This window comes from Mirounga angustirostris, unplaced genomic scaffold (genome assembly GCF_029215605.1).
Source record: "Mirounga angustirostris isolate CCGP_5_RB_7025 unplaced genomic scaffold, mMirAng1.0.hap1 SCAF_5, whole genome shotgun sequence".
NCBI lineage: Eukaryota > Metazoa > Chordata > Mammalia > Carnivora > Phocidae > Mirounga > Mirounga angustirostris.
This window is the reverse complement of record NW_026991713.1, coordinates 52,589,338-52,616,551: the sequence shown is the minus strand read 5'-3', so window position 1 is coordinate 52,616,551 and position 27,214 is coordinate 52,589,338. Positions and strand designations below refer to the sequence as shown.

The following is a 27,214-nucleotide window of genomic DNA, read 5'->3' as shown; positions in this document are numbered from 1 at the left end:
ATGCACAAGGTGGCTGGCTGAGGGAGGGATGTGGAGAGACCGGCCAAAGAGGAACCCCTCAGCAGGCTGTGTGTTAGGGGCAGGAGAGAGAGGGGAACTGAGAGCCACCAAAGAGATGGCTTCCAGAAGGTGAAGATGCAGTGTGTGTTTATAGCAGCTGCCTTCAGTCCCTTCTGTAAGTAGGTGTTTTAGTTAAGGTATTCCTGGGGGCTGTGACAGGTAAACCCTACAAATCCCAGTGGCTCTGCACGATACAGGTTTATGTAACATACGAAACATAAAGTCACTCAGCAAATCCGGAGGTTGGGGGAGGGAGTCCTAGGGAATCAGGCGGCCAGGTGTTCCGCCTGCTTCAGCACGCATTCCCCAGGCCAACCTTGCGGGTCAACCTCTCATCTGCAGAACAGGGAGAAAGGGAGGACGATGTGCATAATAGTTTCCTAGGGCTGGCATAAATTACTCCAGACTTAGCTGCTTAAAAGAACAGACATCTACCCTCTTACAATCATAGAGGCTGAAAGTCTGAAATCAAGTGTCACCAGGGTCATGCTCCCTCTGGAGAGCTCTAGGGGAGAATCCTTCATTGCCTCTTCCAGCTTCTGGTGGGTCCTGGCAGTCCTTGGCATTCCCTGACTTGTATCACCTAACTCCACTCTTGGCCTCCACCTTCACATGTCATCTTCCTGGTGTCCTTCTGCCTTCACATGGCCTTATGAGAAAACCAGTCATTGGACTTAGAGCCCGCCCTAATCCACTATGACCTCATCCTAACTTCCATCTTAATTACATCTGCAAAGACCCTATTTTCAAATAAGGTCACATTCACAGATTTGAGGGTTAGGGGACTTGGACATACCTTTTTGGGGGACACAAGTAAATCATTACAGCATATAGGAGGCTTTTATGGGTCAGGTCTCAGAAGTGGCACACATCATTTCTGCTCACAACTCTCTCCCCACCCCCCACACTAAAACTTCACCATGCAGCCACACCTAACTGCACAGACGCTGGCTAGGCAGTGCCCCGTGCCCAGGGGCAAGAGGACAGGTGTTTAGAGAGCAGCTAGCCAGCTCTTCCATAAGTAGGGTGAGTAAGGTGGGCAAGTAAACTGTATTCCAAGGAAGGGGCAGGGACAGAGTCAAGGCCGTGGGGAGGGGAGAAGTAGAGCCCTGGGTCTGTGTCGGGAGGAGATGGAACCAAGAACACCGGTGGAAGTCACCAGTGTATCCCTGAAGCTAGCTGCAGCATGCAAACATCTGTGAAATGGCAAATGCTAAAAGAAAAGAGAGCTGGGATTTGTCTGGCTCTCTAACCCACTGTCTGATTTCTTTGAGGCCTGTCCTGGGCCATGCTTACTTGGCACAGCTCATCACATGTTCTCATGTGCCCACACTGCATACATTATGCACAGCTATGTTGGGAAACTCACGAGTGCTGTCTCTCCTTCAAGCAGCACTGGACATTCCCAGCGTCACAGGCCTGACAGTTCTTATATATATGTTGGGTCGGGAACCCTGGGTGGTATAGTTGGTTCAGCCTCCGACTCTTGGTTTTGGCTCAGGTCAGGAGATCGAGTCCCGACTTGGGCTCTGAGCTCAGCATGGAGTCTGCTTGAGACTCTCTACCGTGCACCCCCGCCCCCACTCTCTTGCATGAACACTCTCTAATAAATAAATCTTAAAAAACAAAACAAAACAAAACAGACGTGTTGGGTCAACCAGAAGACTGCCTGTTGGCAATGCACTAAAACAGTTATTAATGCCTTGGCATCACGTAATTAAGTATTTGCTATAGAAAGTGCCATGGCCTGCAACAGGACAGGGTCTAGCTCTTTCTGATGCAGCCTCATCACCCCCAAAGGTTCTGACCTTCAAACCTACACTATGTGGCAATAAGCAGGTGTTCTACAAGAGCCCAAGTTCAGGAAAAGCTAAAACGCGTGTGTGTGGATGTTCCTATGTGGAATACGACTTGAGCCTTTTGAGTGGCGCAACTGCAACGGCCGTGACAAGTGCAGACAAGGCCTCATCTTGTGAGGCAACCCTCATTCCTCAAGCAGAGGCCAAGGGCACAGCTGCACAGCCAAGGAAACCAGTCTTATGGCCTGAACAAACTCGTTTGAGAGACTGCTCACCATCTGAATCATTAAGTATCCCTTCTGGAACACAGCATGAAGATTGGCTTGTTGGGCCTTGTTATTTGACATTTATTCAATGCCTTCTGTAGGGAAAAGCACGATGTGAAAATACGATGCTGAAAGCACAGTACTGGACAGTGGTTTTTAAAAACTTCATAGACCACCCTAAGGGACTGAGATGGAGGTTAGTAATCATTATTATCATTATAGTAATAAAAACATTTATTGAACAGTTACTACATGCCAGGAACTGCACGTAGCATTTTGCACGCTTGTAATCCTCCTACCAGCCTTATTATAGATAAGGTGTCTTATTATCCCCATTTCACTGATAAAGGAACAAAGGCACAGAGAGGCTGGGTAGTTTAAGGTCACACAGCACTCTAAGTGACAGAGCCAGGACCAGAATCCAGCTAAGTTGTCTCCAGAATCTGTGTTATTAACTACTGCCCTACCACAAGTATTCTTATCTGTTTTATATACTGAGACTTTGCTATACAATTTCACTTAAATGAAGGGTCTAAAAAGTGGATACAGTCTAGCCATTTTTTTTAAAAGACCAATTAACATTGAGAACTGGAACAGCCTGTTTGGAAGAGCGACCCTCTGTCCTCAGAATACTGGTGGCAATTATGGTTATGACCTGACAGCTCCCATCTACAAAGAGCATGACTGAGGGCGTGGGGGAAGGGGGTGGAATTATACATAAACTTTGACACAGAAAAGAACCAAACCGTGGCGGGGGTTGGAGGGGATGGGGGTGGTGGTAAGTAGAGAGATGAATCAGTGTGAAAAATCAGCTGCATGAATCCAATTTTTGCAGGCAGTTCTGATGGCACATGGTAGGGAGTAAGTTCCCACTCTTTACTGCCTGGCAGAGGCCACTGCAAGAGAGAAGCAAGGGTACAAGAGCTGGGTGGTCAAGCACAGCCGAGCGCAAAGGGTCAGGCGGGCTCTGGGCCCAGCAGCATGATTGAGGGCTTCTTGTGCTGCTTAGCTCCCTGGGGAGCATGACCTTGACTTCACAGCTAAGTCTTGCAAGGAAAAAAATTGTTTGTTTGTTGAATGCCTGAGAGCCTGGAGGCTTTTTAAAGGGCTTTGCTGAAAAAAAAGAACTTTTTCTATGTTACTTGGAGACAACCATTGCTTGCCAAAACACTAGGTTAAAAAAGAATCACAAAGCTTGAAAGCTGGAAAGAATATTAGAGGCTGCCTAGCGTGCCTCCAGTGCACCAAAAGTATGACTGTAAACAATATGGAGACACCCCCGACCCCCCCCCCCCCAAGGTCTTATAGTGTGTGCTGACTTGAATTCAGCATGTTGTCCAGGTCCAGTCTGGTAAGAATATACTTTGAGAGTCCAGAGCTAATATCTGGCAGCAGTACTGGGTAAGATGACTTTTATTCCACACTACAGTCCCCAAACACCTCAGGAATGCAACCTAAAAAGTCCATAGCACATGCTTTTACATCAGTCCCAGAGGTAATGTGCCCTTCCATGCTCAAGTCATCTGTACTGTAATGCAAAATTTATTTTACCTCGCATACTTTTATGATAGTCTAAGACATACTAAAGTGGCAGACTCTATCTACAGTGTTAGTAGTAACAGTAGTAATCATAATATTATTGATAATCAATATTAATAACATTTATTAAATGCTTTCCATATGGCAGAAAGGCACTTGTCTGAATTCTTCAAATGCATTCAATCAGCACATAAGAATACTTTTACATACATTGTATGTGTTACTTCTTCATGCTCCTGATGGCCAGTCTCCCCCCCCCCAATGCAAGCTCCCCGCCCCCCCCCCCAATGCAAGCTCCAGGGAGTTTTGTTTCCATTATTAACTAAGTATCTAGTTCCCACAATACTGCCTGGCACACAGTGGGCACAGCAGATACTTTTCTGAATTGAATTAACTCATTTAATCCTCACGGTGACTCTATGGTCCAGGGACTGTTAACGTTCCCACTTTATAGATGAGGGAAGCAGCATACCAGACAGCTGAAGAGCTTGCTCAAGGTCACACAGTCAATGAGGGAGCTGGAATTCAAACCCAGGCCTCCTGGCTTGAAACTCTGCACTTTTAACAAATACTGAGCACTCCTGACTCTCTGTTTCAATACAGACAATAGCTAACATGTACCCAGTGCTTACTATGTTGCTGCCACAGAAGATAAATGACTAATGGGCATGCTCTCATTTAATACCCACCTGGGGGATTTTTTAAAAAATTAAAAATTGTCAGACTTCCCTTAGGCTTACTGAATCGGCATCGTTGAAGGTGGGGCTGGAAGTCTTTACTCTGAAAGCCCTCTGGGTGATTCTTATGTAACCACTCGGAACCACTGGTGGAGCCCAAATCCCCTTTTTTACTGATAGGGAAATTGAAGCCCGAAGTAATTGCCTTTCTCAAGTTCCCACTGATAGCCAGGGGCAGAGCTGAAACTAGAACCCAGGTCCCCTTCCTTTTTCCCTTTCCAAGATTCTGCTTGGTGTGTACTCAGTAGCATTGGCTGTTTCTAGCATGGAATAATCTTTCTGCCCTACTATCGCTGTCCACTAACAGTCTGCTGAGACACCACCTGCCATAGGGCATTAGGAAGACTATTTCAGTTTCTCCTCGGTTGAAATTTTTTTAACATTACTGAGAGACAAGAGCCTACATACAGAATCCTGAAGCAATGAAGAAACAAAGGTTTCTGGAGTGCAGATGTAGGACATTGCCCTTGGTTGCCTCAAGGAGATGGTAACAGAAAGCGCACTGGGCTGGGAGCCTGGAGACCCGGAGGTAAACTCCAAACTCGTCCCAAACTGTGATACGGTCCAAAATTCACATCCCTCTCAGAGCCTCAGCTTCCTGCTTCGGAAACAAGTGGAGTTAAAAGGATCTTATTAATGGTTCTCAGAGATGTCGTCCACACCTCTGAAATTCAGTGACTACTCCATAACATCCAGCCAGAGACGGAGCTGGCTGGCTCAGCTCCCCGCACCCCTGAGGCCCTGCTCCATTCCACTCCCCCCCACCAGCCCCCGGCCTCTTGGCTTAGGTGCCAACAGGCCGACAAGATACCTCAAACCACAGCCCAGAGCAGCTTTTCAGTTGCCATCTCTATCAGCCCTGGGGAGGCTCGGCCCCATGAGAACCTGCGCGACAGGGGTTGCCCCAGATCTGAGCCTCCCGGGAAGCTGTGACCCAGGCTCCTGGGAGCTTCCCAACTGTCCGGTGCTGGCCTTCACAGCCGCCCTCAGAGGCCCTGATTTCCTGACTCCAGCACTTTGTCCAGCACTGAGTGTTAAGGCTGCGCATGTCTCCAAGCTGAACTCCTTTCTTATCCTGAACTAGCAGCTCACAGCTTAGTGGCTGCCTGAGCACCACCTCTCCCTCAGTGTTACCTACTGCTCTCCAGCGGAGGAGCGGACTCTCTTTCATCTCTTTGTTTGAAATACCGTCCCCTGCCGCGATGCCCATTCACGCTGCCATTACCACTACCACCATGGGTAGGCCACCTGCCGCTGCCATTGCCCGCTGCCGCCCCCAGCATGCCGCCCACTGCCTGCCCCTTGGTCGGGGGAGCCAGTGAAACCGCCTGGGATGGGTTTCCGCTTCCCAGCCTCAGCCCCCTCACACCCCGGGGTTCCCCCTGACTCATCCCTCTGGTACCTTCCCAAGGAGTAGTGGCTTTCCAGAAGCCCTCACAGAGGGTTCCGGGGCATCAGACACCTAAAGCAGCAACTGGCCCCACTTCCTCCTGAGGGAGGAGGAGAGTCTCTTCTTAGGTCACGACGGGGTATGGCTTTGGTTCAAGTCAGCTTCATACCTCAGACTGGGGGCCCTGATGTTTGACTCCGCATTCGTGTGTCTTAATAACCCAAGATACAGGAGGATTATTTAAAAAAACAAAAACAAAAACAAGAAGATGTGAAATAAAAAGTTGGATATAAACCTAAGAGAACATTTTCAGAGAGTGGCTAAGGGAGACCCACAGCTAAAGTGCAGGTGCAGCTATCTGAGGGGAGGGCGATTCAGGACTCAGGATGGGGTAGTGGTTACGTGCATGCACTTGGGACTCACGGGCCAGAGTCTGAATCTAGCTGCACAGTGTACTGTAGGATGTGGACAAGGTACAGGATCTAAGGCGTGGTTTGCTCATCTTTGTGATAATTAATGAGTAATGGCCTCCTTCATGGAACCATTGACCTGAACTGGTATGCCATTTAAAAATCTCTACAACAAAACTATGAGAATTTAAAAGTCATCTCAAAAGAACAGAACAAGTTTTGCTAAAACATCAGTATAGTCATACCCTACCCCGGTTAATATCATCTTTCTTCCTTAGCATGAAATGAGTATTGCTTTCTGTGATGAACTTTCTAAGGACAAATATATTCAGTATGCTATTTACTTGCAGGCTTTTTCATTATTCAAATATGCTCTCAAAGATGAAAGTGGATCACAGTGAGACAGCTAGTTCTTTGATATCTGACAATTTAAGCTGAACTTACTGCATCTCTTCTAAAACTAACAGTGACAAAATTAAAGTAACAAAAGAGATCACTGGTGTTTGGGCTTTAAAGATAATGACATCCAAGTTGTAACTTCATCAGCTCAATGGGGGAAAATGTATCAAAAACAAAGACACCATCACTAACTGCACTTAACATGAATTCCCTTCTCAATGCCCAGGGCTGGCTGAAACTGCCAAACATTCATCAAAGTCAATTCCCTTGGTCCTGGGAAAACAACTTAGACTACATGTCCCAGTAGCCTTGTTTTCTCGGGATGGCCAACACCTGAATTGTAGCAGCCAGCGGAAAGCATGCAGATGTGATAGGTACCTCTTCTGAGCCAGGGGCATAGAAACCTCCCTTGGCTGCTCACCCCCTCCACACTCTTGTCCCTTTCCAGCTGACTGAATGGAGATGCGCCCCCAGAGATCAAGTGTTAAAGATGAGAGCCTCCTTCATCCCGGATCCCTGCAAGAGACAAAGTCACTGCTTCTCCAGACTAGTGAATTTGAGGGTCTACTGTTTCCACACTTAGCCTACCTGATATACCATTGTACAGCAGGAAACATCTGTACCTTTCCTTATACAAATCATGAAATCATTTATCTCTCATAAAAAGGAAAATTGAGGGGTACCTGGGTGGCTCAGTCGGTTAGGCATCCGACTCTTAATTTTGGCTCAGGTCATGATCTCAGAGTCGTGAGATCGAGCCCTGTGTCAGGCTCTGTGCTGGGTATGGAGCCTAAGATTTTCTCCCTCCCTCTCCCTCTGCCCCTTTCTCTAATTAAAAAAAAAAAAAAAAAGGAAAAAGGAAACATCACAATATGTTAAAGATCCCCCTAAAGTCATTGAAGCATAATGCTTAATGGGCACCCTGAAAAAAATCAAATTACTTAGTACAACATTCTTATTAGGTGGTTATAGAATTGATGCACAAATATTTTCCTGAAGAGCGAACCCAGTCTTCTCCATGGCAGCTCCCCACATCTGTGTACAGCTCGCACTGAGTTTGCACCGAGGACGATGACAATAAAGCAGTTAACCATTACTGAGCAGGTACTGTGGACCTGGCTGCGTGCTGAGTGCATTCTTCGAATCTGCTCATCTAATCCTCCCTGGAAAGGGGGTGCTACCATCATGTCCATTTACAGGCAGCAAAACTGAGGCCCTGGAAGCATGAGATTGGCCCAAGGTCGCATACAACTAAAAGTGGCAGAGCCAAGATTCGACTCAGCCAGTCTGAGCCCCTGTTCCTAACCATGGCCCTGTCCTCTTGTGGTTGTCACCTCTGTCCCCAGTTCATGGAGAACAACCCTTACCACTCTCCCCCATATCTCACAAATACCCAAAGATCTCTTGCACCAACACAAATTGTCTTTCCATGCGACTAAAAAACTCTGGTTCATCTCAGTTTTTCTCTTCCCTTCAAACGTGGCTCTGAACCCCTTCACCACTCTGGCCTCTCTTTGGAATGTTCCTGTTCATTCACACACATGTTGAATTGTGTCATCTAGAGAGACACTTCAGGTATAAAATGTAGTTCTTCCCCCCAAAGAGCTGGTGTGAGGATTAATCAGGTTATTCGTGTGAAGCACTAGAAACTAGAAACAGTGTTGAGACAAAATAAGCCAACAGAAACCATTAGGCATTGTTTGCCTTATACCTCCAATGCTTCATCCTAGGATTACAGGAGGTTCTGGTGTCTGTATCACACTGCTGACCAGACTGAATTTACTGTTCACTTAAATACATTTTTTAAAAATGTGAGCCACTGATAAGCTTCATCTCTTGCATTCTAATTTTTTTCCTCTTTCAACAGGTATTATACTTTACCTTCACTGTTATTAAACTTTACCTGGTTAGGTTTAGCCCACTTTCCCCGGTACTAAAGGTCTTTTTGTATCTTGTTAACTCATCTTACCTGATTTCACATGATCAGCAAATTAGATGATTGAACCCTAAAAATCTTGGGTGATGGCTTAAGTGGTCCAAAGATACAGCCTTGGGATTCTACACTTGGAAGTTCCCTCGTGACACTGACCCACTGTTTCAGCCTCAGCAGCCAGGGATAAAGTTACTACCTTGACCACAACCATTTCATGCCAGTGTTCCTAAGTGCAAATATTCCATTTCTACAAATACCACGAGACTTCCCAGCCCAGCCCCTCCTTGGGCTGGGGTAGAGAAAAGTTGTTCAAAGCATGACTTGGGGGGCAGGGGGGGATGATGGAACCACAGCCAGAAGGATGCTCTCCCAGGGGCCCAACCATAAGAGACCAAAAGCCCACACAGGGGCATGCCTGACCCATTTCAAAGATGGGAATCCTAGCCTGGTGCAGAACTACCCGATAGACAGCGGGAGTCTGAGATAAGGAACTGGATCATGCAAGAAATCCTTCCTCTGACTCGTACTTTTCAAGGAAAAGGACCTATGTTCCAAAGTATCAGGCTGGCCAAAGGAATTGGCAGCCAGCTGATAGAGGAGCAGCGTCAGGGAGCAAAAGGGGCAACATCACCATAGATGATGTCCTGCGTGTGGTGTTTGGCTGCAGTGGGGGATGGCATGATGCCTGATGGCCTTGGGAGTTGGGCACTTTAGCCTCAGGCCAGGAAGAGCTAGAATTTTTAAACCCTGAGGACACCATGGCTCCTTCCAGGCTCTCTCAGATGCCCAGGGGTAGACTTCAGAGCAGGGATTCTTAAGTATTGCAGAATCACCTGGAAGGCTCACTAAAACACAGTTTGCTGGGCCCCACCCACTGGGTTCTGATTTAGTAGGTCTGGGGTAGAACCCTAGAATTTACTTTTCTAACAAGTTCGCTCCTACTGCTTCTGGTTTGGCCACACTTTGAGAACCACTGATTTAGGGCAAGGGTTGTCAGAGACAGGTTCAAAAAATCCAAGGTGGGGGGAGGGGAGAGACACGAAGGAAATCCAGAGAGAGAAGGGCCTCTTAGGTGCCCTCTGTGTAGACAGGGGCGGCTTGATGGGAGAAGTAAAGACAGTTTTGAGTCATCAAAGTCTCTGTGTATTTGTGAACATCTGATAGTAGTATTTTCTTTCTGCTATTCCCTTCTACAGGTTATGGATACAGCTAAGGGATTATGTAAATATATACCACAAAGATGGGGGCCATGCAGAAAAAGGGGAGACACAGCAATTCACCTTTCATAGGAGAGAATGGTGATTAATTTTCATTTCTCTCTACACTGTTTTTCAGAAACCTGTGAAACAGCGAAAGACGTGGGGAACTTAACGTAGTTAATGGAAAATCAAATGTATTTCTGAACTCAGAGGAAGGCTACTATCAAAGTAGCAGCCCACTGGCAGGTATGGATAGATGAATCCCTTATTAATAAGTAGTTTCAGGAAGGTTCTGTACTGGGCATGTATGTCCATGAACATAAAAAGGAGTGAATAGTTCTTTACATTCCCTTGGGTTGGACCAAGTTATATCATGTTTCACTGTCTTACCACTAGAAAAGGGGAGAAGGCTGAGAGATGAAACACCACAGAGGTATAACTGGTTTTGAATTTAGAAATGTAAGTCCTGTTTAATACCTAACTCCTATCCTCAAGAAAATTCAGACTTGCCAGAAGAATTCACCTCTGAATGGATACGGAAAGCTGTAAATTACATGGGGTGTGTGTGTGGGGGGGGGGCGGTAATTCTGGACATTTGAAAATGAGGGAAAGAGAAAGGAAAGAAACCACCCTGGCTGGACTTACTGGCTTCATTTTAAGGACAATTAGTGGAATGCTTGCTCACTCCTGTAGATAGAGCTACATCATGAGCACATTTGACCTTCCTGATCCTTTCCTAAGAGGACCTTCAACATGACAAAATGGGGGTCTGAATTCATGGCAGCTATCTTTTATAAGATAGTCAGCCAGGCAATCCAGAAAATGCTTATTTTCAATAGATGATCATCAAAATGAAAACAAAATTTACAATGGTCTCATAGAACTTTGGGGCCTTTGGAAACGGATAGCCTCCCTCATTTTGAGAAAATATTCCTTATATCATGAATGAATGAATTGGACCACCGAAAGCTTATCTGCCTCACTACTGCAATGCATTTAAAATCGCTTTTAAGTGCAGCCATCCCCTCAATGACACCACACAAACCATGTTAGGTGAAATCAAAGATGCCACTAATCATAAAATGTCATCATTTTACATACAAAGAGCAAAGAAAAAATGATAATTAGAATCTCTTGATATTAGAGATGTTAAAATGTGGTAAACAACGTGGGTCTTAGCATGGATGGGAAATCCCAGGGTAGGGTGCATTCATTAAGAATAGGGTGCTCTAACTTCCAGGCTTGGGTGGATGGCAGTCCTGCTCCGTAGGAGCTGTGGGACCTTGGGCAGATCACTTCACCTTGCTGTGCTTCAGTATCCTTATGTGATCTTAACAAGGCCTACTTCTCACTAAATTGCTGTGATGTTACAGTATTTAACATGTGCCTAGCACTTATTAGATGTCTGATTGCTTCTGTTACCATAAATCGGGCAAGAGTGGAGTCATTAAGTTAACAAATCTTAAATGGTTTTCTTTAATCTGAATGAGTTCACCCAGTCTCAGCTGCCAAACTTATAGACATTGTTTGAAATAAGTGGAAACAGCTTTGCTTCCTTAGTGCCTTAGCTCTCTAGAAATGAAATGAAATAATCTAAAATGGAGTCAAAGCATCTCCTTAAACTGAAGAATCACTCAGAGCCCTAAGGAGCCAATGACTCAAACACCATGGGTGATAGTTTGCATATTGCTTTGCGTGACATTTGCATGCTACCAATTCTTTTTCGCTTGAAGTGAAAACCCGCCCACCATCTGCTTCTTTCCTAGTCCTTCACGATCCCCTAGGTGTTCAGTTGGCTGCCTATACCTAGGAAAAATAAAGCAACTGTCATGCATCAAGTAGTTATTGCATGTTCCTCTCTGGCTGGTTAGCTCAGCTGAAGAGAGAAGGGCAAGTCTGTCCCAGACTCTGCACCAGTCACCTGGCATCACCGTGGACCATCCTACACCAAGGGTAATCACTGACTCAGAAACCACTAAGCCACAAACAACATGAGGCAGCTCTTCCTGAATACAACCCCTGACACACATGTGCCTGATGGTGAATCAGATCATTCATAGCTCACTACTTAGCTCAGCAAATAGTTCCTTTTTTTTTTAAAGATTTTATTTATTTATTTAATTGATAGAAAGAGATACAGCGAGAGAGGGAACAAGTAGGGGGAGTGGGAGAGGGAGAAGCAGCCTTCCCGCTGAGCAGGGAGCCCGATGTGTGGCTCAATCCCAAAACCCTGGGATCATGACCTGAGCCGAAGGCAGTCACCTAACCAATTGAGCCACCCAGGTGCCCCAGCAAATAGTTCCTGACCACAAGCAGCTTCTGAATCAAACCAGAGTGAAACTTCTCTTCTCTTGAGTGTGAAGAATTACGGGGTAGTGAACCTACGACAAAGATTTGCTTTTGCTCTCAAAGCTGTCAAGATTTAAAGTAAACATACAGCAGCCAATACCTGGCAATAAAGAAGAAAAAACAGCACCTAATTAATCAGGGACCTGTTGCTAGAAACCTCTGTCAGCTCTAATCATCTGTTTAAATTCAGCCCTCAGATTCATGACTACTTGCCCATAAGTGATAATGGACTTACATTTATGTAAGTCTGATCAGAATTCACTTAGTTGCTGTTTCTTGGGAATAACTGAATATTTTTTTGTAAACTCAAATACCTATAATATATTATTAGTACATAAACTAGGCAGTGATCCTACTTAAGATGATACTGAACATCTGTTGTTCACACAAGAGTTGAAAACAGCACCCTAATGAGTAAGTGTCCTGTAAGTTATCCTTTAGATCGTGCATACAAATAACAACTCCTATTGCTCTTAGGTTTCTATAGGACATATGACCCACACATGAACAGCAAACCCAACCAATCAGCCATAAAACCCCAAATTCATATCTGGATACTGGAGCTGGAACACTACACATGTAATTAAACTTAGCAGGTTTTTAAAGATACTATTTTATCATAGGATAATTTGTACGTGTGTGAACTTTATAGCTTTAATAAGAATAAAAGTACCTATTAGACATTTCAAATTATTGCGAACAAACTTGTAAAACATCAGACTTTTATCAACACTTAGGAACACGGGACCTGTGTTATACTGTTATTTCAGAAACAACTCTAAGAAGGATAAAAATTACCCAAAAAATCAACAAGTATAGCATTACTTTACTTTCCAAAAGTGTCACTCCTCATGGGATAACCTATAGGATGCCAAAAACTGTAGGTTTTATCTAGTCCACCACCACCATTTTTATAGATGAGGAGTTCAAGATCTGGTCCAGAAATTGGCACTTTAAAAACAAAATTGGGGAGGGGCGGGAGAAAAGGATCCCAGAAGAACAGTACTTGCAACTGGCAGGTCCAGACAGGGCCCTAGAACCTCTGCGAAGTGGGGTCGAGGCCGTGGCTGGGTAAGTGGCTGCGTTAAAGAGCTTGGAGCCTGGAAGAGGAGAAGGCACAGGGGAGGATAACCCAACATGGAGATGCTCTGGGCCCAGAAGCTGGGTTACCTTCTGAGTCGGAGATAGTCTGGTGCAAGGTGCTTCCCTGGGATGAGGGGTGGACCTGTCCCCAGGGAACAAGGCATTCTGGCACCTCCCTACTCACTGAAAGGGCTAGAAAAGCAAAGTCATTACCAAGGGCGTGGAGCTAGCCATAAAGACAAAGGACTATGAAAGCAACAGCTCAATCACTGATTCAGTCTCCCTCCAAGCGGAAGGGCATCACCTCCTGATCTGCACGAAACACAACGGGCCCATAGGCCAGCTCCTCAGTGCCTGTCTTAAAGGCCCCTGAAGATTGGGGATTCCTATTTTTGAGAAGCTCAAACCCTGGGGTGGAGAAGGAAAGGAGAAGGAGCAGCTGTGCTGACTACCCTCCACTGCCCCAGAGATGCCGTCTTGGTCTGTGTGCATGCCCTGCCTGGCTGACCTCTAGGCCCACTACTCTCTGGGCTACTTGTCACCTGGCTCTCAGCTGGGCTCCCAGCTGGGCTCGTCCATTGGGAAGCCCTGGCAAGAGATGGGGGGAGGGGGAGAATGGGAAGAGAAAGAAGTCCAAGTGTTTGGTGACCCCACTCTCCTGGGCTCTGCTGTAGTAAATCCTCCCTGGGCCCTTGCAGGCTTTAGGTGGTAAATGTCTGCCTGAGCCCTAGCGCTCCTAGCAGGTTTCCTTTCACTCCTTCATTCAGTTGACCCACCTGAGTAGGAGTCTATCGTCTGCCAGGAGTCTGACATGACACTAAAGAATAGAAGCCATGGGACACACACGGTATCCTACAGACACTCCACTTACCCAGCACAATGTTATGTTGACATGGAGATATCTTAGAGACTTTAATGGAAATCCACGTACACAGTGAAAAGAAACAGACCTTCAAAACCCATCAATTGTCCAACCCCAAATACTGCTGCCTTGGAAGTTCACTCTCTCTGACTCTGGGCTCTTCAGTGGGAAGACCGGGAAAGGATGCTTAACTAGAGGGAATGAAGACCCCCACAGGCTCTCCAGCTTTGTAAATGGAAGTAAAAGTAAGGTAAATTCCACTGCTGCCTGAGGGAGTCCCTCTTCAGCCAGGACCTGATGTTGACAGGGAAGGGGGGGGATGTGGGGCCAGACCTGGAGCAGGGCCAGGGCAAGCAGGGATGCTGGAAGAGGCATGTGACCCAGAGGGAGGGGACTGAGGAATGAGGGCATCCTAAGACCACAGACTGTGCAGGGAAATCACTCGTCCTCTGAGGACATCTTGCAGAGTCCAGTACTCTTGATTGCTTTCAAAACAAAGAGTCTTTAGCAAGAAGCCAACATATGCTGTGAATAAAGGGGCAGAGACGTATGTAAAACATATCAGAACACTTTTCACAAAGTCTATAATTGTAAAATTCCCTGCACCTAAACGGAGGACACATCAGTATTTAAAATAAAAGCCAAGTTCATCTTATTCCCGGTAATGCTGGATAGCGTAGGGGTTAACCATAATCTCTTGGCCAAAATTCCTTTCAGTTGAGCCCAGAAAAGAGGAGAATACAGCCTCTGAGGGCTTGCGCATAAAAGGAGAAACTCATGGGTTTCTGGGAGGGGACAGAGCGAAGTCACTGAGCAGAAGTGGAACCAGCTGGGGAGCCCTCCCGGGTCCCTTCCAAACACCCCTTCATTCAAATCCCTCTCCCCCCTCCTCTCACTCTCATGGTTTATGCTTCTGCAGTCAAAAAACATTTGGATACTACCAGTTTAGATTGGCCACAGGTAGTAATCACAGGTATATAGATTCATCACAAGTATATACACAAACTGTTACCATGGGCGAGTAGAAGACAGCCTTTACCTTTTCACACCAGCCTGATAATTCATCTTTTTTTTTTTTTTAAAGATTTTATTTTTTATTTGACAGAGAGAGACAGCGAGAGAGGGAACATAAGCAGAGGGAGTGGGAGAGGGAGAAGCAGGCCTCCCGCTGAGGAGGGAGCCCGACGCGGGGCTCGATCCCCGGATCCCAGGACCACGACCCCAGCCGAAGGCAGACGCCTAACGACTGAGCCACCCAGGCGCCCCCTGATGATTCATCTTAAATGCATTTTATTCAGATGTAGAAGGATCCCCGTTCTCAATATCTAATCAACATCTATTGCCAACAATTTCATTCTTTTAAGAAAGACAGAAATTATCGAAGGCATTGGAAATCAGTCAGAGCCAGGCAGAGAATCTGCTTACCTGCTATCCCCAGCATTTGCCACATACAGCTTCCCCAAAAGGCAAACCACAATGAGCGCCGTGCAGCCACCAGATATATTATACGAGCTCCTCTCTCGTTCTATTTGTAGGTCCTGGAGAAGGAAACAAGGTCAGTGTTGGATTGGGTGGGAACTCTTATCAAAGACTTTCTCAACCTCACTCCCTTACACAGCTCTCAGCGTCTATGCTTCAAAGACGGGACAAGACAATCTTCAGCACCTTCTATCACCTGAAGAGCATTTCTCACTGAGGACACCAACATAAAACTGTCGTCTGCTAGACCATCTGTAGGCCAGAGACAGGAAACAAGGGGTGGCAAACAGATCCAATCAGAACAAAAACGAGGACAAGAAAATCAGCTGTATTCAACAAATACAACTTGTGGAAAATTTAGTCTTTGTAGAGACCACCTGAGCTGCCACATGAGCAATACAATCGACAGGCTGATAAGGCCAAGTACGTGAACCTGAGCAATGTTTTTAACCCCAAAGTCTCCCAATAAATAGCTGCTTTTACAGCTAGATAAGAGAAGTGACTTGAAGGACGGTGTCCTCTATTCAAAGCAGGCAGGGGAGTCAACCCCCTGTCTTATTAATCAAAGACAGAAGCTCCCAAACTCTGATCCGACTTCATCTTCCCCCAGCCACTGATTCACAACAGGGACACACATTCACAGCGACAGCCAACATTCACTGAGCACGTCTTCTATGTCGGGCAGGGCGCGAAGCGCTGTACATAGGGAATCTAGCGGATCCTCACAACCCTATTATCAACCTCAATGTTCGGATGCAGAAGGAGGGTAACTTGCCCATTTTTACCCAGTTGGAGTTTGGATTTCTGGTTCTCCTCCTCCAAAGCTTATTATTACCTGCCACCTAATGAGGCCTCCCCAAGAAAATGAAAAATAGACCAAGACTTCCATTGACAGACAATGCATCATCCAAGACAGAGGTCTTTGTGAAATTCTATGTCAGCGACAGAAGCACGGTTCCATGACCTGAGAAAAATGTGAGCTGAGCTAGGAAAACAAAATGAATGTCGGCTAAAATAATGCCCAACATTCCCATGGTAATCGACGGTTGGGGCAAAGGGAGGGATGAGGAAGCGGTGCTCCAGCTGATTCTCAGGATGCCCCTGGCTGGTTCTTAGAAACTCACAGAGTTCAAACTCTGCTGCTTTGACCAGCCTCCTCACAGAGAAGGGAAGAGATAATCCAGTAAACCAGCATTTATCAGCAAATGCGTGGTGCCAGAGGCCAGAGGTGGTAATACAAGGTCAGATAAATCACCAATGAGAAACTGGAAACAGGAGAAGAGCCAGAGTCAAGGAGACAGATGAAGATCAGCATACTGTTAAAAAGGAGATAAAAAGTACAAAAACAGGATCTGGGAGAAACTAACTTACTGGGGATCAGCCCAGTAAGGCCCACAGGCCACTACCTGTGGCCAATCTAAACTGGTAGTAACTGTAAGGGGGAGGGGTGGGGGAAGGCTGAGGAACCATGGGTAAGGGGTAAGAATGTGTGTATATGGGGTGCGGTAGTTAAGAAGTGAAGAAAAACTCCAGTAAGGGAGTGAACGGACATCGAAAGTTACAGAATCAAGCATGAGGACCACCTTTGAAGACTATACTGGATTTAAAAAAATGTACTCAAACCCTCTATCAATTAGTTTCTTAAAGGACTATTGTGAGGATTAAATTGGATGCTAAGTGTGAGGGGCTTGGCTGCCCATCTAGATCCTTTCCAGGGCCCAGAAGTTTCATGACTGAGAGCAGAGACCTCTCTTGCTCGCTGCTAGACCCTTAACACCTACACCAGGCCAGGTAAAAAAGATATTTTAATAAATATCTGTTAAAAATGGGCAAATGAAGAAATACATTTAAAGATGCCCAGGTTTCCGAATTATGTCCTCACCACCTGACCCCTGTTCATAATTCACAAAGGAAAAGCTTACAGTGCAAATAAATGCTCACTGAGATGATGATTAAGCAGGAACCCATGCCTCAGTTCAGATGCAGCCAATTGACAAGAATGAATGAATGGTTACCAGAACCTGCACAGGGATGGCAGGAGCCTGGAGGGTGAGGAGAAAGAGGGGCACGGATACCAGCCAAAAAGACTGTAACGAGGAAGTGAAAGGGAAAGAAAACATCAAGTTGTCAGAGTTTTGTCTGTTTAACCTCCAAACAATGCATAGAAACAGAACCAACAACCCAGTTCACAAAGCAGTTTGTGGATGGATGTAGTCCCTTTCTTTAGCATTTAAATAATATAAAGCTGATGTTATGATAGACGCGTATTTCATCAAATTAATATATAAACTGGTATAGCAAAAGTCCACGTTCAATACTACTACTCCACGACTGTTCTTAACATACTGGAAGGAATTGCTGAAGATAACAGAAAGTATCCTTTCATATCCAGAATCAACATTTGTTTGAATACCTAATGTCTGAATGAAAGACAATTTTTATTTAAAAAAATCCCTTGAGCATCCAACTGCTTGCATGCTCCTCAACGGCTGGAGTGTGCACAATGCTCAAAAGACTGAAATCACTGGTGTCATCCAAAAGAAAATGCTATGATACACAGAGTCCAAGTAAAAGCACCATCCAGGGGCATCTGGGTGGCTCAGCCATTGGGCGTCTGCCTTCGGCTCGGGTCATGATCCCAGGGTCCCGGGATCGAGCCCCACATCAGGCTCCCTGCTCGGCGGGAAGCCTGCTTCTCCCTCTCCCACTCCCCCTGCTTGTGTTCCTGCTCTCGCTGACTCTCTCTGTCAAATAAATAAATAAAATCTTTAAAAAAAATTAAAAAATAAAAAAAAATAAAAGCACCATCCATGGCAAAAATGTCCGTTGGGACTCAGACAAGTTTATTCTGCATCACAGGTGCATTATTTATCATGGTTAACATCATAAGAAAATCTGATTATGAGATTATTGAATTCTTAAAAAAAAATCAAGAGAGGAATGTATGTACAACACTATGATTTTCTGCTATGGCAGAGTTCCTATTTGCCTGTAACCCGGGGGGAAACGCTCCAGTTAGTTTGCCCAATTAATCCCTTGCTATTACATGAATAGTGTGATTCCATATTTTTTTCTAATTGATTCCATCATTTCTTTCATCTTTTCCTATAGTTCAACTACATTCCCTCTGTAGTTTCCCCAGCATAAGGAGCTAAATTTGGCAGCACTGTCACTTAAACAGTGGACTAATGTCTAGCTACTTTGTATCCAGGAAACTTTGCTAATATGTTCATGCTTTCATCACCCCCCACCATTTGTGTGGTAATACACGTGTGTGTGTGTGTGCAGATGCACGTGTGCGCACACACGCTTTAATTACATGTGTGCTCTCTGGGATTTGAAAGATCCCAGACTTGGTGACTAGGATTTGAAAGATGTGTTTCCATAGACTTCATCCCCCTGAAGGATTCACTGACATTAAAATACACTCTTCTATTTCTTCTAAAACTGGGTGTAACTAGAACATATTCTAAAAATAATTGCTTCCCCTCCCCTCCCTAGAAGCCAAAATAGCACATTTATTTTTTCCTACACCACCTACTCCTCTTTAAAAGATGTTTCACAAAATCTTAGTACTGAAAGGAACATTAAAGGACCATCTGCATGGTTCTTTTACTACCAGATCAAACACGATAAATGAAGCCAATAAAGATATTTACTGCTGAATTAACTACCCATTTTCTTCAAACCCTCAACTTTTCCAATTAGCTTAAGCTACTCACACTTTACATAAAAAAAATATATGCATATATATATGTATAGTATAGTTACTATTATATTTTGTAAAACCTCAGGTTTGGGTATATTTTCAAAAAAAATCAATGAAATCATGGGAAAAACTGGTCACTGTTTTGTGCTGAACAAGGACCAATTTGGAATATTTCCCCATTATTGCTGTCAACAAACCCCAAGACATAAATCTAGAATAACTTACCACCAAAACACATGCATGTACTATCATTCCTTTTCAAGTATAATCTAAAAGGACCAACTTACACATTCATAATATTCAATTAACAAGCTAATTGTTTTATCCGCTTGGTCAAGGGTCCTATAGACCTCTCAAGGCCACCTTCTATTTAGCAGGACTGATTTGTCCTGTGTTGTGTCTGTCTAAATACTACATTTAAGCCAGGTTTATCTCTAAATCTTAAGAATGGATCCAATTTTTAAAGACTTGGGATTTCATTTTGCTCCTTTTTGTTTCAAGGCAGGCAACGAAGGAAAAGAAGAGATGTGTGAAATGAGACTAATTCAGCAGGAAAGAACTGCAAGAGAGAAAATATATTGCTCAGGATGGTTGTAATTTGGTTTGAAAGTCCCAGAGATGACTCAACTCCAGGATCATTCTTTGTTTCCTACCAATTTCAGGTTGCAAAAGGACAGCAACATCAGGCAACGGAAGGGAGTGAGCGCTGGGTAGTTTCAATAGGCCTTGGCAGCTCCCCATAAATGGGTTAAAACACGGTTCTGAGCACATTGCTAATAGTGTCAGTCACAAATAATAAGATTCTGCATGGTTTCAGTATCTGGGTCTGATTTTGGTTTATTCTGAGAACAAGCCAATCTGTCAGCCAGGCAACAGGGAGGGAAAAAAAAAACCAGTACTGCCTCATGTTGCCACCTGCTGGCTGTTGGTAGAATCACATGTTCATTCCTTGGAGGAACTTCCTGTTCTACCAAAAACAAAGACAAAACAAAACTAGCTTAATTAAACACAGACACACATGCAGGTCCATAACTTACCATGAATATGGTAATTTTTGAAAACACTAGGATTTATAAACTATAAATAAGCTTTGCATTTATCCTCTTTTTCACCAAAGTGTCACCATATGGGTTTTTTTTTTTAACCAATAAATCCAAGCTGAGTGCTATTTCCAGTCATTAGCTCAGTAACAGGAAGATGAATGGCAGTTTTACAAGTGCAAATACTGCCGTTTTCTTCCTTCGTAACAACCAAACTTCTAAAATATTCTTCACTCTGGCAATGGATCCATACCCACAGTGAAAAGGAAACAGGACAGAATTTTGAAATTCCTCCTGCCTTTTGTCCAGAACTCAAATTCTATAGGTAGTAGGCAACAAGGCTCACCTGTGCTGACTGGGCTGTGATTCCTATGAAAGCAAGGGTTTTGTGCAACTAGACCAAGAGTGAGCTACCTCCCTCACGAGTGTGAAATGCTGACGATGCGACCCCATTTGGGGGAGGGTTGGCAAGCAAGGAGAAGACTGACATCGGGAGGGAGAAGACAGTTACCATATTCGCATCTATCATTCGGGGCCCAGCAATAGCCTAACACCACAGGTGACAAAACTCAGCCGATGAAGTAGGCACTGTGACAAAGTGCCATGGGGAAGCAGAACGGAGTTCAGCTCAGAAGTTCCCGAGATTCTGGTCCTTTAGGAAACCGTGGTTCGTTTTCCACAGCGGACACAGGAAGAATGGACGATGCAGCCTTCTCAGTATGAAGGAAGATCCAAAACAAGATGCAATAAAGGGGGCCCAAGGGCAAACGTGCCTCCTCCGGAAAGCACAGGAAGGATCAGAGGCCAGGGGTCAGAGGTCACCTTCACCACAAGCCACACGCTGCGGGCAGGCAACTGGAGGATCAAAGAGGAAAGGAAAAGCAGTGACCTCAAAGCAGCTCACGGTATTTGATGAAACTGCTCTCATCTCCACTGGTTCAAAGCGTTTTCTCCACTTCTGGTAGTCTGTATTTTGCAACAAGTACCTACTTTTTCCTGGAAATCAGTGTTGTTTATTCTATTCTAGCATGGTGTTTCTACGTCTTTTCAACCAATCCTTCCTTTCAGATAAGTATCTGCCTTTCACCACCTCACTTCATGTCACTTAGAATATCAAAATAAATGAGATATCATATCTCTATATGCATATAACGTGTGGCTCCAGATGCCCCCAGACATAAAATCTAACCTTTTATTTCTAGACCCCATGGTGTCTAGGAGAATGCTAGCTATAAAACAGAGGCTCAATAAATACTAGTGATTGCGGACACCGCAGGGAGAGAAAAAAGACCTTTGATTCTAGGTTGCTAAGCTGCTGTACATAAAGCAAAAACCCAAGTGAAAGGCAACCTTTGCCTTTAAAGATACTGTAAGTGACTTCTGAATCTCAGGAAGGGTAGCTGCAGAGATGTCAACATAAGGCAAATTGGAGGCCTAGGTGCTGGGCTTGGGGAATCTTTAGGATGAAAAGTGCAAGAGAAAGTAAGAAAGCCACAAAGCTGAAATAACGGAATCTTATTTAATACTGAGTTTTTCTACTACAGAGGATCAGAATGGCACAAAACCTGCAATACCTAAAGAACACCTAGAAAGAGGAAAGCTAGAAAGTGGCTGGCTCCTGTGAGGAAAAAATTTAGGAATGCCCGGGAAATTCCAAATGTGTCCCGCTCTGAAAGGCCCAAGAAGAAACCAGCAAGACCACGCCAACAAGGTAAGGAAATCAACAGCATTTTAGGCATTTCAAAAAAACCAAAGTTTGCCTTCAAACACTGACTCCCAAAAATGTAATATTGCAAGGGGGAGTAAAGAAAGAGGATCTTCTACGAGTTGGCAATGGCCTTCCAGGCCATTAAATTGAAGGTACACTGTAATTTCTGTGTTGTGGGTTCTAAAGCTCACAGCAAGTAGCTTAATGTTTAAGTCGGGCACATTTCCATGACACTGAGCAGATTTTTCCTGAAGTCCCTCATGAAGCAAAGAAAAAACAAGAGCCTCTCTCTGTAATAAGACATCATCCAAACAGGGACACTTTTGAGAGTAAAAGGGGACAGTATATTAATAATTATTCTGGGCCCAAAGGCACCGACTGGCTCAGTCCCTAGCAGGTCAGAAGGTAGGATACCCTACAAACACCATGCAAACCAATGATGAATATTCTCATTTAATAAGTCCAAGCACATGGTACAATGCCCAGGTAGGCCTCTGGCATGCTGGTGGCTAGAGAGACAATCTGGGAAAAACGTAAGTGTGAAGAAAAAGCCACAGGCTGGGATGAATTGGAGATGAGATATAGCTTAAAGCCAAAAAATTCATGATGTGGTACACCAGGTCCTTGCAGACTACCTCTCCAATTCACCTTCCATCCATCATTCCTACCCCTGACATCAGCTTGTTGCCTTAGGCCCATCTGGGTTCTCTGATGTAGTTGTCCATGCAAATGGCCTCCTGTGTTTTGTCTGCTTCATTTTTAACTCAATTTTTATTTTTATTACCTCATTTTTACCTGAATTAAATATTTAGCATTCTGAACATCGGTGTCGAGAAACACTTATTCCCATCAGAGCTTCTGTAACAGGTTGGGAATGAGATTTTATACGATGCCTGAGTAGGAGTCAATTTTACTACCTTGATTCCTTTTTTCCTAAATAATCTACACCCCAACCCCCAGCATCACTTCCCCAAGGGAGCCCTTCGCTTCATGTCTTTATTGGGCTCCTACTTCACCCTGCATTTCTCCACTCAAGGCCCCTTCCACTTATATTTTACACTTAATACTCATCTTTGCCTGGTTCAATGTTCTTTTCCAAATTAGTCCTGGCACAGTTAATTCTGATCAAATATTTATTGACTGAACAAATTACATAGGAAAGCGAAATGATCTTTTTGCTGGCTAAGTTTCCAAGGTAAAAATTCCAGGTTATAAACTGACTAGTTAAAGCTGGAGAAATTTAAAAGACAAGAATAAGGCCCTTTACTAAATATTTTTTTCTGAATGAGCCTCTCATTTCAAGTACAGTCGTTGCTAGTAACCCCAAGCCATTAATGGGCAGAAACAGAGACCACTGTAGAGGCCTGCCTCAAGGTGACATTGGCCTCTAGTGGATAGAATTGAGAATACAGCAGGTCCAAGTAAAAGATGTCCCAGGGCAAAGCAATTACAGAAGGAAATGAGAAACCCAAGGTTTCTTTTGTTTTTCACTTGTCATGTCAGCTGATTTTTTATCCCATTAAGAGAATAAACTACTGTCATATTTTTACCTCAATTAAATATTTAGCATTCTGAACATCGGTGTTGAGAAACACTTATTATCAGAGCTTCCATGACGGCTGGAGAATGAGATTTTTATACGAAGCCCAAAAGGAGTCAACTTCACTACCTTGATTCTTTTTTCCTAAATAATCTTCTTCAGTTTCCTGGTGATTTTCTCGGGATTGAAGGCTACCAGACACCCCTGAGAGACAGCTGCATTTTAAATCACCTGCTAGTCAAAGGGTAAATACCTACGTGCCAAGGAAACACGATGACCCAAGAAGGGATGCATAAAAGTGAGGACAGGGTGCAAATACAAGGTGCGAACATATAAACTATTTTGCCTTACAAACAAATCAGACGGTGCGGCATTGTGCAACACTATTACTTTTTTCTCCTTAGCACACAACCTAATCCTGGAATGTGCGTTTTGTGTACACTCTGTTCTGGGGACATGCTCCTAGCTGTTCCTGCTTCATTTAACAACAACTTGTCATCACTTTTGAGTGTCCAGGATTTTGTTGTTGTTCTTTTTAAGATTTTATTTGAGAGGAGACAGAGAGAGAAAGAAAGAAAGATCACGAGCAGGGGTGGGAGGGGTAGAGGAAGAAGCAGACTCCCTGCTATCAGGGAGCCCCGATGTGGGGCTTGGTCCCCAGCCGAAGGCAGACGCTTCACCGACTGAGCTGCTCAGGTGCCCTGAATCTCCAGGTTTTAAGAACAATCCAGCACACTCGCTTTACTCACATCGTTATCACATCTTTAAATATCTCTTCTCTATTACTTGCACGCAGGCTGTTGCTCAGGAAAGAAAAATGTCTTGAACCAAATAACTGCGTCAGTAGAGAGTGAGCTCAGAGAGGGAAGGGGGTGGTACAGAGGGTGGTCCCTCAGCAGGCGGAGGGACAGGGGACACGGTGAGAGCAGCTGCAGTCTCTCCTCTACAAGTGTTTGTTCTCAGCACTGAGGCTGGGAGGGAAGGAGGCCGAATTCTTTGATCAGACACATCCAAATTTAAACGTACAAACAAATCCATGTTCCCCAGTAAAGCCGGTGATCTTGGATATTGGCCCCTTGATTCTCCTTTTTTCCTTTTATTATTATTATTTTTAAAGAGTTTATTTATTTATTTGACAGAGAGAGACACAGCGAGAGAGGGAACACAAGCAGGGGGAGAGGGAGAGGGAGAAGCAGGCTTCCCGCGGAGCAGGGAGCCCGATGCGGGGCTGGATCCCAGGACCCTGGGATCATGACCTGAGCTGAAGGCAGATGCTTAACGACTGGGCCACCCAGGTGCCCCTATCCTGTTTTTTAAAGCACCGAACCACCTGGCCAATCACGGTAAAATCAGATTTGTATAGGAAAGGTGCTTCCCAGCACCTGACTAAAGCGGTTCCCCCCAAACACCTGGAATCCACACACGTGTAACACTGATGGCAAGTACGCGCACATTTCAATTAAGTGGAATCTACCAGCTGGCACCAATGAGTGTGCAGAAAGAGAAGCAGTAATGCCTGCTTTTAAAAGCCTGTCACCTCGAACACTGTCCCTCCCTTTCATCTTCTTAATTTTTGCCCCACGCCATGCCAGGAACTCTTTCTACCACCCTCTACTGAGAACGGAGGCCCTCTGATCCGAGGGAGAAGGCGAGCGCAGCCACACAACCAGAGGCCGGGTCGGGGACGCACCCTCCCAGGGAACCTTCCACGGAGCACGGCTTCGGCTCAGGCGGCCGCCTCCACGCCAGCCCCCGGACCCTTCCGCCATACCTACCATTGCCTTGAACGCACTTTCCAGAGCCCCGATGACCAGGCACTCGTGCGCAATCTTCTTCTCGGTGAAGAAGCGCGCGGGTGGGGTGCCGGGGGAGCCCGGCGCCCCCACGCCTCCGCGGAGCGAGGCGGCGCGGGTCAGAGTCCGGCTGTTGACGGGCGTGTTCTCAGGCTCCTCGCCCAGGCAGGTGGGCGGCAGGACGGCAGAGTTCTTGAGAATCTCCACGATGTCCCGCAGCTGCTCCGTGACGTGGTGCTGCAGCAGGCGGGAGGCCACCACGGCGGCCCCGGACCCTGCGTGACCGTCAAACAGCGACCAGTAGTGACAGGAAACGCCTTCTGATTCCTGGGGGAGGGAGGCGACAGGGGGTGAGAACCTCAGTGGTCAGTGCCCCAGGGTCACACTGACCCAGCGAGGCAGGGCGCTCAGCGCAGCCACTGGGTGATCTGTCTCTGGTTGGCCAACGGGGGGGGGGGGGGGGTCGACACATGGCAAAAAGGCTCAGGGATGTGTCACCGCTGGGACCACCGCCCGAGGGATGGAGCGGTCCTTGCCTCTCTGCCTGGGGGGACGAGGCCAAATAACCATGCAAGCTCAGCTGACTACTTTGTGGCAAGATCCACCTTGATTTGATGTATAGATGTTCGAGGTAGAACTCCATGCCAACAGGTAAGTCTTTAGGAGTCCAGCTTTAACCCCTAACTCGTCCCTTCCCTCTGCAACCCCAGAGCACGCTTGGCCTGGAGTCTTTGGAGGAAGTCAAGCTCTTTTTGTAGATTCTTCAAGGGGAAATAAGTAGACCCATTTTTCCCCTTGAGAGCCTTTTCACTCTCAGATAACTGACCCATCCTCTTTGGTCTACATCCTATATTTTTAGAACACGTTTTCCCCTTAGACACCCAGTCTAAGATGCAGCCAGTTCAAACCTCCTTCTCCTCTTTCCTGCCTACCTCAGTTTCCCAGCTGGTACTCAGCATCTTTGTTTCCTCTTCCGACCATAAAGCTTCCTACCCTAAAACACGTTCCCATGTTCCCTCATCTACTGTGGATTTCGTCTCGCAGTTATTTCTAGACTATTTCAAATGAACGTTTTTAAAAACCATGTTTGAATTACACATGCCTAAGATTTTAGCTATAGAAAAAAAAGAGCTTAAATTAAATGCATTAATTAAATAGGTAAGATGCATAGGTAATTAAACAGGGTGCATATAACATCCTCTTCTGACTACTAGGCATATCTACCCCACAGCAATAAATATTGAGTCCTTTTCTAGCTAAAGCCATTAAATAAAGTTCTTTTGGTCTATCTTAGAATGATGCTGGAAGGTACTGTATAGTTATGGTGACATATACCATTACTCCATCTGTGCCCTTTAAATTTCACTTTCATTCAATTCTGTGCCACGTGCTGAGAAAAAAAGTTGATTTTTAGTCAATAAATACTGAACGTTCCCTATGCGACAGGTGCAAAATGGACACTGGGGATAAAAAATGGCTGGAAGAGAGATCAGATATGGTCTGATCTTAATAATCCAGTGGGGAAGACCCATACTGATCAAATAATCACACACACAAATATAAGCTCACAATTCTGGTCATGGCTATAAGGAGAGGTTCTTGGTTCTTGGTGCTACGCGGCCAGCTTGCAGAGGGGCACGTGGAGGTTTCCTGGGGACATGCAGGGTAGCCTAAGAGCTGTTTGGAAGTTCACAAGATTATGAGGGGAAAGGAGAGACCACCAGGCAGTAAAGACAGCAGATGCCAAGGCCCTGTGGTAGGAAGGTGCATGATGCATGAGAGGAGACAGAACCATACCATGTGACTGAATAGAGGCATGAAGCAGGAAAAGGGTGGCGGGGAGAGATGAGGCTATAGAGGGACGTGGCAGCCAGACCACTCAGTCCTTCCAGGACACATGAAGGATCCTGGCTTTAGCC

General features: G+C 45.3%; 1 protein-coding gene across 6 annotated transcripts in view; it reads right to left on the bottom strand.

The window, feature by feature from the left end:
• PPM1H (protein phosphatase, Mg2+/Mn2+ dependent 1H) overlaps positions 1–27,214 on the bottom strand; it is a 245,251-nt gene that overhangs the window by 109,476 nt on the left and 108,561 nt on the right. For all 6 annotated transcript variants that reach the window (XR_010411481.1, XR_010411482.1, XM_064590970.1 and 3 more), the window contains exons 3-4: positions 25,278–25,622; positions 15,452–15,564 (exon numbers count right to left, since the gene is read on the bottom strand). Coding sequence is in view for 4 of the 6 variants with exons in the window: in XM_064590970.1 (XP_064447040.1) it covers positions 15,452–15,564; positions 25,278–25,622 (458 nt within the window). In the remaining 2 variants the exon portion in view is untranslated. The remainder of the gene's footprint in view (positions 1–15,451; positions 15,565–25,277; positions 25,623–27,214) is intronic.